At 42.1% G+C, this 12,270-nt stretch overlaps 1 protein-coding gene across 8 annotated transcripts in view; it reads right to left on the reverse strand.

Moving 5' to 3' along the window:
* Positions 1 to 12,270, reverse strand: part of slc20a2 (solute carrier family 20 member 2) — an 85,658-nt gene that overhangs the window by 33,719 nt on the left and 39,669 nt on the right. For 5 of the 8 annotated variants that reach the window (XM_068030340.1, XM_068030341.1, XM_068030335.1 and 2 more), the window contains exons 1-2: positions 10,210 to 10,411; positions 4,274 to 4,848 (exon numbers count right to left, since the gene is read on the reverse strand). In XM_068030340.1, coding sequence (XP_067886441.1) covers positions 4,274 to 4,562 — 289 coding nt within the window. In that variant the 5' untranslated portion in view covers positions 4,563 to 4,848; positions 10,210 to 10,411. Of the gene's footprint in view, positions 1 to 4,273; positions 4,849 to 10,172; positions 10,413 to 12,270 lie in introns of those variants that run through there. The other 3 variants (XM_068030339.1, XM_068030337.1, XM_068030336.1) reach the window with 3 other exon arrangements.

A 12,270-nucleotide genomic window follows, 5' to 3' on the forward strand; every position in this document is an offset into this window, starting at 1 on the left:
AAAGCTTGCATGCTGTTCACCTCAATCTGAACTGGTGCAGGCAGGTGATCCCATTTATAGCCCTATGTCTTTAAAAGATTTTTGACATATGGATAAAAAGGATCTTTTACAATACAGTGGCATTAAAACATAAATTAGCTGAACAGCTACAACTACTGCCAAATGCAGTAATGGTCTGTCAGCTGAACAAAAATTTCTACAGAGATCAAATATGACTGCAAGTCAAAACAGTCTTTAAAAATGAGAAACTTGACCAAATTATAGAAAAGGAATGATAATTGCACAAGGACAGTGAATGTAAAAGCAGAACGGTTCGAAAAAGTTTGCAGCAGATTCCTCTCGGTGCCATCACTAAAGTCATGGGTACATCAACTAAAGAAATGTAAACAAAAAAGTGTACTAACGGCTTTGAAGGATAATTTAGACCTAATGGCAAACGTAACTAAAGTTGGGTAGAGAATAAAAAGCAGGAGGTGACAACAAGCTACTGAGGCTCTAAGCTCTCTAATCCCCTCCCTGAATCTCTCTCTCCTTCTTGAAGATTCCTCTGAAAATCCACCTCTTTGACCATACATCCTCACATGGTTCAGTATCAAATTTTGTTTGATAAATCACTCCTGAGCAGTGCCTTGGATATTTCACTAAAAGGCACGATATAAATGCAAGTTGCTATTGTTATACAAATAGGTAATGAATGGAAATTCATTAATAAAGCATGGAGGCAAGCAGGAATTGGGTATAGTCACTATTTATATCTGGTTAGGGATATCTCTGCAACAACATTGGATTTTAAAGTCAAAACAGGCTATTTTAACCTTGCAGAAACAATTAGGAACAAAGGAATTGATAAAACAGAAAACCATAGTCCATCTAGTTCACCTTTTACCATGCTGGTAGTTGCATGATTGATATGATTAGTCAACAACTCCATTATTTTATTAATCTAAAACAGATCTAGACAGGAGATGAGGAAACTCCCAGTGGTGGAAAGATTTGGAAACCATAGGTCCAAATTTACCCGTTCCTCCCAAGTATACTACATTTACCACATATATCTCAAATTACTCATACTGTATCCAAAACTGTTATTTTATGTATAATTCTTATTGTACACCCTTCCTTCAAAACAATGTTTTGTTCTTTGGAAAGAGAAGCAGAGTTAACGTTTCGGGTCAGTGACCCTTCTTCGGACCCTTCTTCCGAAGAAGGGTCACTGACCCGAAACGTTAACTCTGCTTCTCTTTCCACAGATGCTGCCAGACCTGCTGAGTGGTTCCAGCATTTCTTGTTTTTGTTTCAGATTTCCAGCATCCGCAGTATTTTGCTTTTATTTTGTTCTTTGGATGTGGACACCCTGGACTTTATTGTCCATCTCTTATTGCTCCAAGTTGGTGGATCACTTTCTTATGCAATTATTTTGACAACTGACAGGCCATTTAGGGTTAACCACAGTGTAGGACTGAAGTCACATGCAGAGCGCAGACCAGTACTCACAACAGGTTCCCTTCCAGAAAGAACATTAGTGAACTAGTTGAGATTTATTCTGGTGGCATCTGGATTATTTGAATTCAATTTCACAATTTGCCATGGTGGGATCTGAATTTAAGTCTCTGGTTTACTAGTCCAGCACCATGAGCTTCATATTACCATATCAATGCACTGGAAGTTAAGCTAAGAACAAGGGTGAAGGCTAAATAGATTTTAACTAAAAAATTTTTCTCTCTCCAGTTGAAACCAAAGAGTTAAGGGTAGATGCAAAGCAAGTCTGATAAAATGCTGAAAGATATGGATCGTGTAGATGTAACCAGCAGACTAATCCTAGAACAAAGAACAGTACAGCACAGGAACAGGCCATTCAGCCCTCCAAGCCTGCGCCGATCTTGATGCCTGCCTAAACTAACACCTTCTGCACTTCCGGGGCCCATATCCCTCTATTCCCTTCCTATTCATGTATTTGTCAAGATGTCTCCTAAACGTCGCTATCGTATCTGTTTCCACCACCTCCCCTGGCAGCAAGTTCCAGGCACTCACCACCCTCTGTGTAAAAAACTTGCCTTGCATATCCCCTCTAAACTTTGCCCCTCGCACCTTAAACCTACGTCCCCTAATAACTGACTCTTCCACCCTGGGAAAAAGCTTATGACTATCTACTCTGTCCATGCCGCTCATAACTTTGTAAACCTCTATCATGTCGCCCCTCCACCTCCGTCGTTCCAATGAAAACAATCCGAGTTTATCCAACCTCTCCTCATAGCTAATGCCCTCCAGACCAGGCAACATCCTGGTAAACTTCCTCTGTACCCTCTCCAAAGCCTCCACGTCCTTCTGGTAGTGTGGCGACCAGAATTGCATGCAATATTCTAGGTGCGGCATAACTAAGGTTCTGTACAGCTGCAACATGACTTGCCAATTTTTATACTCTATGCCCCGACCGATGAAGTGCAAAATGTCAAGTGAAAATTGCTCTAATAGTTGTAAACAATGTGGATTAGAATTCCAGCAGACACAGCTAAATGAAATGTCAATCAACTCCTTTAAAATGGATGAACACTTTGTTAAATAGGTACTAGATTATCAGAAAATGGTGGACTCATTGCCTGTGATTTTCCTACATGCACTGGCAAGGGATGAAGTCCCTCACCAGAAGCACTCACTTGGAACATTTACCCACATGGAATAGGAAGGTCAGTGTCTAATTGGATTTTTAAAAAATGGCTTAAGGACAGGAAACAGCAAGTCATAGTAAATGGTTGTTTTGCAGACTGGAGGATGGTAGACAGTGGTGTTCCCCAAGGGTCAGTGCTGGGACCACTCATTTTTTTTGCTATCTTGGAATACAGAGTACAATCTCAAAATTTGCTGATGACACCAAGAGGTGTGGCAAACAGTGAGGATGATGATATAAAGCGCCTACAACAGGACATTAGATAGGCCAGCAGAATGGGCAGACAGGTGGAAGATGGAATTTAATACAGACAAGCGTGAGGTTAGCACAGTCCTAAATTGGAGTGTGCTGGAACAGAGGGACCTGGGGCACATAGGTCCTTGAAGGTGGAAGGAGAGCAAGAGCGATTAGTAAAGAGTATGGGAAGTTAGGCTTTATAAGTAGAGGCATTGAGTACAAAAGCAGGGAAGTTATTCTGAACCTTTATAAAGCTTTGGTGAGGCCCCAACTGGAGTAGTGTGTCCATTTTTGGTCACCACACTTTAGGAAAGATGTTAGGGTCCTTGAGAGGTGCAGAGGAGATTCACTACAATGATTTTGGGGGTGGGGGATTTTAGTTACAGGGATAAGTTGGAAAAACTAGGATTGTTCTCCTTAGAACAAAGGGGAGATTGAAGGGAGACAATACAACAGAATTCTTTCAAGATTATGACAGACTTAGATAAGTTAGACAAGGATAAACTGTTCCCATTACCTAATGGTACAAAGACTAGGGGACACAGACTGAAGGTTTTGCACAAGAGATGCAGGGGGAATACGAGGAAGAACTTTTTTTTTATGCGACAGGTCATAACGACCTGGAACTTGCTGCCCACAAGGGTGATGGAAACGGAGACAATCAATAACTTCAAAAAAAGGAAATTGGATGGCCACTTGAAGGAAATAGACTTGCAGGGCTACAGGGATAGAGCGGGAGAGTGGGAGTGACTACATAGCTCCATGGCGAGCCAGCATGGACACGATGGGTCAAACGGCCTCCTTCTGTGCCGTAAATGACTGATACATCCTGCTACGCATCTGAACAGAGGCAGGGCAGGGTTCAACAATGGAGAATGAACGCATGCAGGCATCTTGAGGGAGTTTGCACTTCATTGTTTCATTGGTCTAGGAAACACTTTCAACGTTTTATCTTTGTGACAGATTTACCTGCAGCTCCGTTTCTTCGCAATGTGTAAGGTGCTGAGTTGGTGACAGTGCAATTGTTAATCGCCTGTCAGAGAGAGCAGGTTGCAGAACTCTATTGCCTTTTCTTGCCCCATTAATTTAAATAGACAAAAGCAGACAGGAACTTATGCAGTCTCATAATATACAATGCAGATTCTTAATGTGGGCATTTCAGCAGACAGCAGTGATCTCTAAATTAGAGAAGTTATTGGACTCACCTCAGTGTCAGTTCAGATTATTTTACGTTCCCAGATCAAGTCTAATTTTAAAGTAATAGGAGAATTTTCTCTCTTTGGTCACTTACAAATGTAAAAGAAAAAGTTTCTTTACAAGCTCCAAAAACATCCAACTAGCATCTACAATCACAAAATGTAGGCTACTTACCAACCATTGCACTGACTTCGCCAGCCATGAGAACTTCCTCACTCCCGTTGTACAGGTTAACATCTATGATCCCCTTCCGGATAGTTTCTCCAACCTTTGCTCCCAGCAGTACAGACCCGGTTGTTTCAAAAATGGAAGCCAGGATGCAGGCCTGGCGTAGTGTCACAACGCCAGAGCCCACAGCAGTACCGAAAGAATTGGCCACGTCATTCGCCCCCACAGAGAAAGCAAGGATAAAGGCTATTATGAAGCCCACTATCACCATCCACATATAATTCTCCAGCATCATTTTGTGTTTTTTCAAGTATGTGCACAGAAAAGGGAATGGGAAGAATCACTGACAGACAAACTCACACTCACTTTCACATACATACACAATAACACACACACCAGGCCAAGCTTCTGTAAACTGTAGTTTTCTTCTGGGAAAGTGCTTGGTAGTGTTCAGAGATGTTGCACTGCTAACTAATGCTTCTCTGGGTAGTGTTAACACAGTTTCTTAGGCATGGAGGCATCAGCAGTTGAATGCATTCCATAGCTAAACGTCCAGCTTGGCAGGCAGAGATGGTCACTTCCTGTAAAAACATTAAAAGAAAGTATCAGCAAAATACTTTGTGTGGTTGGAATTAAAAAGGACAAGCAAATTCACGCCTTTTGCATTAAAGCAGCGAGTTACATGAACACTTTCCCACGATAAAGACAGCCACACAGGGCAGCTACATTTGAGGTACAGCAAGGCTGTTTACCATTCTGCACCCTCCCCCGCAACCACCACCCACCTCCAAACCCAAGACAGACATTGTTTAATCTTTTGGGACAGCCTAAGTACATGGGAACAGGAGTAAGTAATGAAGTTCCTCGAGCCTGTTCCAAAGCATCAAAAGCTGCAGCATTTCCGAACAAGTAACTTAATCTTGCAAAGAGCCGGTAGTCTTGGCATGGGTGCACTTGGCAAAATTGTAAACTTTGAATTTTGTTTACTTTTAATTCAAACTATAATAGAAAAAAATTGAACAATTTTCCATTTCTAATGTGTCTTTCACAATGTCCCAAAGCATTTCACAGCCAATGTAGTACTTTTTGAAGTGCAATCACTGTTTCAATGTAGGGAAATGCAGCAGCCAATTTCACAGCAAGATTTTAAAAAACAGCAAAAATCCAACCCCAGTAAAACTAAAATGTAAATCAAGATGATAAAAAAGGGGCGACAGAGATTCAGATTTAAACCATTTATGGTAAAGCGGTGACTTCTACCTAATTAGCAGATTTTAAGAAAGAAAGTGATGGGCTGATTCAGGATTTCTGCAAACTATAGGTGAAATCCAGCCAATGAATGCTGCTTGGACTGAAGCTACATTCACAAACAGAAAGCAACACTCCAGAATCCCATTTGCAGATTACAGCAAGAATTCGGGCTTTAAAAACCAAATGAGCCACGAAAGGGCAGCAACATCTGAAATCTAGTCTTCATTCATCCACTTACACTATCTGATAATTCAAAACGTTTTATCACTAGATTCTCACTTGCTGCTGTTATTGACATTGTTTCGTTCAAATTAATGGACCATTCATTACTTTTATGGTAGGTTTATCAGAAGTAAACAATAATCAAGCTCCAAATTAATACACAAGCTTTTTAATACTCTAAGTCTCAATGACAAAATTAAAATGGACTTTGATCTAGTTCAGAATATGGCCATTGAGAACGAGGAGAACTGTAGTTATCTAACCATGCTGCTTTTCACATGGTAGCCTTTGGCAGAGGTTCAAAATTCAGAACCACGAACAACTATTTCTACACTGGTTTGTGTCTAAGTCAGAGAAGCAACTTCAAGCATTTCTGGAAGATTGCCAAACCTCCCATAGAATCCGCCTTTGTGGATTTGGATATGGATTTATTCTGGATATTAAAATTTTATTTTTTGCACAGCACAAAACCATCACTGTTACTCCTTCAGACTTTGTAACACATATTCCACATGGAGTTTTGGATTTGACAAGACAACAAAAGGGGTACTTGGTGTCACTTCGACACTGAGCATGTATCTGTTGTGCAATAGAAGAAGCATTTCAAGGAACTGTGAGGACATGCCCTCCATGCTGGTGCATCTCAATGTGCAACAATTATAACAAGGAATGGTTCCAGAATCCGAAAAGGAGAACTTAAAGAGATTGATTACTCCATCGGGCTGATATTGTAGGTCAAGTCAGAGCTGCGCTGCTGGTTGCTGAATGCCAAAGCAGGTGAACAGATGTCACTCATACACTGCCAGAGGGGGGCAAACAGAGAGTGTGGGGCCAAACAGAGAGGAAGGCTTTTTTTCCTTGCCAACAATTCTCAGCAGAATGATCGCTTTTAAGCACCAGCATAAGTGGGCAGAGACGAGAAGGGTTCGGGACAGCATCAGGAAACAGAACTTCAATCTAATTAGGACTTCTGAAACAAAGTTGGGACTCGCCTGTGTACTGCGATACAGGTCTATAAAATACAGCACACCACAACACAGGTCGATCTTCCATAAAAGAGCTCATCCAAAACACTGCTACCCATATTCTAACTCACACCAAGTCCCATTCACGCAACACCCCTGTGCTCGCTGACTACAGCTCAATGTTAAAACTCGCATACTGGTTTTTCAAGTCCCTCTGTGGCTTTGCCCCTCCCTATCTCTAACCTCCTCCAGCCCTACAAACTTTCAAAAGCTCCGTGTTTCCCCAATTCTGGCCTCCAAAGCATCACCGATTATAAGTGTTCCACTATTGAGGGCCATGCTTTAAACTGCCTAGGCATGAAGTTCTGCTATTCCTTCCCTAAACCTCTCCACCTTTGATACCACTGAAAACCTACCTCTTTGACCAAGTCTTTGTCACATCTGTCCGTCTATGCGGCTTGGTGTCCAAATTTGGTGTCCAGTGGAGCACTTTGTGATGTTTTACTACATTATAACTAGAAGTTGGTTTTGGTTTGTTGTCTGTACAAAACACAGTGCAGTGCACAACTATAGAGTTTATGTCGACTTCATCAACTCCTTTCACAGCAGGAGTCCACAGTTAGCAAATAAACAACAAAAGGCATCAAAATGAAGCAGCAAAAAGCTTAAAAGTGATCTGCAGTCTATAAGCAGCAGCGAGAGCTCAGCAGGCCAGTCGAAGTGAACAAGGGATTGCAAACTATTCCACTCAAATAGGACTCAACATTTGGCTCTAGATGTTGTACAGTAGAGAACCAGCATATCTACAAGCAGGTCTTAAATGCATCATACAACTGAACCACTTGCTGTAAAAAAAAAAATAGGCAGTGATTTCAGGAAAAGGGATTTGCAATTGTTTTTAAATTGGGAACAGCCTTAAGCCATAAACTGTTTGCTGTTGTCAATTGATCATTCACAAGTGTCAGTGTCCCAAAAACTTCAAATGAGGACAGTGCATCAAACTTCCACAGAAGTAACTACTACCAGCATTCCGATCCAACAGATGGACAGGGAGGGGGGAGGGGAGACCAAGAAAGAGAGAGATGCACACTCAGAGATAACAAATGCGTACAGATTGAGACAATGGAGACATCGAAAAAAAATTTAAAAATTGCTAGAAATAGAAGCACTTGTCATAAAGGGAACCAAAAAAGACAAACTTACTGTGCGCTGAGTTGCTGAGAAGATTGTTTGGCAACACCTCCTGCGCAGGACTGACAGGACAATGTAGATTGATTTGCTAGCGTAATTATCTATTTACATGGGTTGCCTAGCTCTTTTCAAAAGTTTGGCTGGAGTACACTGCACAACAGTCACAGCCCTTAAAAGGGTGTTTGCATCTCACTACCCAAGAACTTTTCAGCACGTGCCAGTTGCCAAAAGAACTTGTTTATATGGCGCCTTTCATGACTTAAGGGAGTCCCAAAGCACTTTACAGCCAGCCAATCAAGTACTTGTAAATTGCAGTCACTAAGGCAGCCGATTTACATACTGGAAGGTCACAGAAACAGCAATTAGATTAAAACAGATTATCTGATCAGTAATTGGTCGAGATGGATAATTGCTAGCCAGGAAACTGGGGAGAACTCTGCTGCTCTTCTATGGTATAGTGCCGCTGGATCGTTTACATCCATCGGAGGGAAAGTCAGGCTCCAGTTTAACAGCTCAGCTGAAAGAGCAGCACTCCCTCAGTACTGCACTGAAGTGCCAGCGTGGATTATGTGCTCAAGTCTTTGGAGTAGGAGGGCCTGCTTGACTGTTTAAGGTGGAGGGTGAGATGCCATTCCAACACCAGTGCACCGTAGCAGCAGCACATACCATCTACTGGATGCACTGCAGCACCACCCAAACCCACAGCCTAGAACTCCACCACCAGCTGCAAGTTCGCCTCCCAAGCCATCCAAAATTGGAAATATACCTTCAATGTCACTGGACCAAAATCATGAAACTCCCCAACAAAAAATAGTGAGCATACCTACACCACATGGACTGTAGTAGTTCAAGCAGGTGGCTCATCACCACCTTAGAGTGCAATTAGGGATGAGAAATAAATGCTGGCCTTGTCAGCGATACCCACATCCCATGAACACACAATAAACATCCACAACCTTCTGGCTCAGAGGCGTGAGTGTTACCATTGAGCCATAGTTAAAAACACAACACAATGATGGCTTGCACTCACTGGCTGGATGTTAAACAAAACCTTTTACATATCCCCACATTCTCCTACAATTAATACAATTATACAACACTAAAAAAAAACTTTGATTATAACTTTTATTTAAATGGAAATAAAAGATGTAATAGAGGCTTGCTCCAGATTCCAGTAAATGGCATTGAAAAATTATAGACTCTTGTGAATTCCAGGTATTTGTTGTCCTTTTTGCAAAGATAGTGCAGACTTGATACCAATAAACAGAAAGGTGTTATAATTCCACAGCTCCCAAGCCATTCAAATTCTATTACTGTCATATTCTGATCATTTACTTAATGCCCTACACCAGGGGTGGATTAATACATGGGGGCTACAAGGCGCAGGGTTCCAGCTCAAACTCACAGAAACTACATACAACTCCTGAGCCAGTTTCATTTGAGAGCAGCCATATTGTGATACAGTACACTTTTAACATTAGTGTAGTTTTCTACAGGCCTATTTCTTCATGCAGTTTACGACAGGTTTGAGTACTAATGGATTGGGGGAGGGGGGGGGGGGGGGTGTTGTATTAAGACCCAGGATGTCTGTTGTGCCCAGGAGCCCCAAGAATTCTTAAATCATATTAAACTAACAGACTACGCTTGATCTGTGCCAGTTATTTTCAGTTTTATCCAAAATCTACTTTTGGAGATAAACGTCCTGGAGAATGTTGAAAGACTTGTGATAAATTTGTGTATTCCTCCCATATCCCTTTACGGATGATCAATTTAAATAGTCCCATCCAAGCGTTGAGGTGCAAGAGAAATGACTGACCGACACCAACAGCCAGTTGTCACTGGGTCAATGCACAAGCTGATCTTCTCCACCCCCCAACCCCCTCGGGATATCCCTCCACTTGGCGTTAACACCAGACTGCAGCCCCCAGAATTGGGTCCGGGGTGAGCCCTGAGTTTCTAAACCATGCATCCTGTCTCCTTCCTGCTCAAAATGTGCTGCAATTCTGCATTTGTTCTAATTCCTCGAAGCAGAAAAACTGTTCTTTTTGCGTCATGCAACCCACCCCTCACCGCAAAAGCAGTTTAAAAATGGACAAATAGTATTAAATTAACCATGCCTTTGCGCTTAGCACTGAGTTTGCAAACAGACCAAGCTGTCATTGATTGAAAAATAGCGGTAGACTCTCAATAAAGCAGTGAGGAAACTCAAAGTCAGCATTTTTTTAAAAAAAAATTATAATCTTCAAATAGAGAAATAAAAAGGCTAAGATACATACACACATTTAAAAAGTTATCCATTAGAAGTAAACACACCTCCAGCAACGAAACTAAAAATAGTCTGGTGTAGCTGCCTTATCTCCTCACTCCAAAGACCAATGCAGTCTGCGGCGTCCAGCTCAGCAAGTTGCGTTGAGGACGGGATACACCAGCCCAGAGTTTTAGCGCACTGTTTTCTCCCCCTTTCCCAAACAGATTCTTGAACTTCACAGCACGGCTGCTGGTAGAGGTTAAGAGTACAGCTCTGCACTTTTATAATCCAAGCGCTGGGAGTGTCACCTGGTGCCACGGCACATGACAGCAAAACGGGAGGAGAGAGATCCGTGGGAGGTCTTTGGCATTTCCCCAACAGGCATGTGTTGCACATGTAGATGCCACTCGCCGAGGCAGAGTGCTGGGCACTGCTCCAAGCCTAGGACTATACACAGGAGCAGTGAATCATCCCTTGTATACCAAGCGCTTCCAAATTAAAATTGGATTTCTAACCCTGCACTACCATTATAGATAAGCACTGCAACTTGTACACAAAAACCCCGAAGTAGTAAATGGTAGGATTCAGGCAGCTACTACAGGTATCCTGCTGACCTGCTTCACTTCAGATACGAATCTGAAAAAATACTTTTAAAGCGAGAGGACAGAGAGAGTGTGTGTGGAGAGCTGTGACAGAACATAAAAGAGAGGACAGATGAGAGACAGAACAGAAATAGCAAGGGAGAGAGGACAGGAGAGAAAAAGAGGGCTCAGGTATGTTAATATCAAGAGTGATTAAAATGTAATTCAAAAAAAAGTTTATTCTTGTAAAGATCTGTTGTTCATATCCCATCAATCCTCATCTACATGAAGGGGCCCAGGAAAGAAATGACAGAGGAGCTTTGGGAATATTAATTCTGGTAACTCCATCAAGTAAAGACCCAAGAAATCTGCCTGAATGGTTGAGCACCTACAACAGCCATTACATATTCACTATTTGAAAATCCCTTAAATAATTATTTACCCTCAAGTGCTGTGGCTTTCTACTTCACACCTTCACATTACGTTTTCACCTCAATTGCAAGAATTTACCTTGCAGCCAGGTTCAACAACTCAAGTCTGCCCTCTTTGGTTAATCAGAAATCAAAAAAAAATTTAGAATGTTCAGAATTAGCTGCTTTTCAATAGCATCTTCCCTTTCCTATATTCAGTAAATTAGTATGGTTCAGATCCCTACATAAACCAATTGACTGGCATGCCATTTTATTTTTTTCTACTAAACACCAAGTTGACCCTTAGAACCATGCTAATGGTTCATAAGGCCTGCGTTCAGCACTTTGCTGTACAACTGTGAAACATGGGCCCTCACAGTTACTAGAAAAAGCAGCTCAATAATTTCCACCTTGGTTGTCTGTGGTACATTGCAGGTATATCCTGGCAGGATAAAAATCATAAATGTGGCAGTCCTCTCAAAGGCAGAGCTCCCAAGTGCGTTGCCACTAATCAAACAGAGGCAGCTTTAGTGGGCCAGACATGTCCGCGGGATGGAAGACGGTCGCATACCCAAAGACTTTCTGTATGGCGAGGTAGCCGGGGCCAGACGACTAGTGGGGCGCCCAAAGCTCCGCTTCAAGGATGCTTGCAAGCGTGACATCAAGGCCCTAAATATCGACTATCGCACCTGGGAGTCACGAGCTGGTGAAAGAGGGAAATGGCAACACATCCTGTGGACTGGTGTGCACTACCACAATGACCAGTTGCTACAGCAGCTTGGCAACAGGTGCCAATGTCAAAAACAACAACTCAGTCACTTGACAGCTTCATATGTGGCACTCATGGCAGAACCTGCCTTTCAAGGATTGGCCTTCACAGCCATCAGCAAAAGGTGCATCAAGAGAAGACACCCCACCTAAATGGATTATGTGCTGTGCGTCTGTCATCTTTTGCAGATGGAAGGATGTCAACCAATTAAACACAGGTTTAATGTACCTCCCTATAAACCTAATGTGATTTGATATACATGTTTTTAACTATACTAGGTATTTAACACATGCAGTCATATAGGGCTCGAGGGTCAATTACCAGAGGACACAGATTTAAAGCTAACTGGCAAAAGAACCAGAGGGA

The sequence above is a fragment of the Heterodontus francisci genome, chromosome 4, assembly GCF_036365525.1.
Source record: "Heterodontus francisci isolate sHetFra1 chromosome 4, sHetFra1.hap1, whole genome shotgun sequence".
Taxonomy (NCBI): Eukaryota; Metazoa; Chordata; class Chondrichthyes; order Heterodontiformes; family Heterodontidae; genus Heterodontus; species Heterodontus francisci.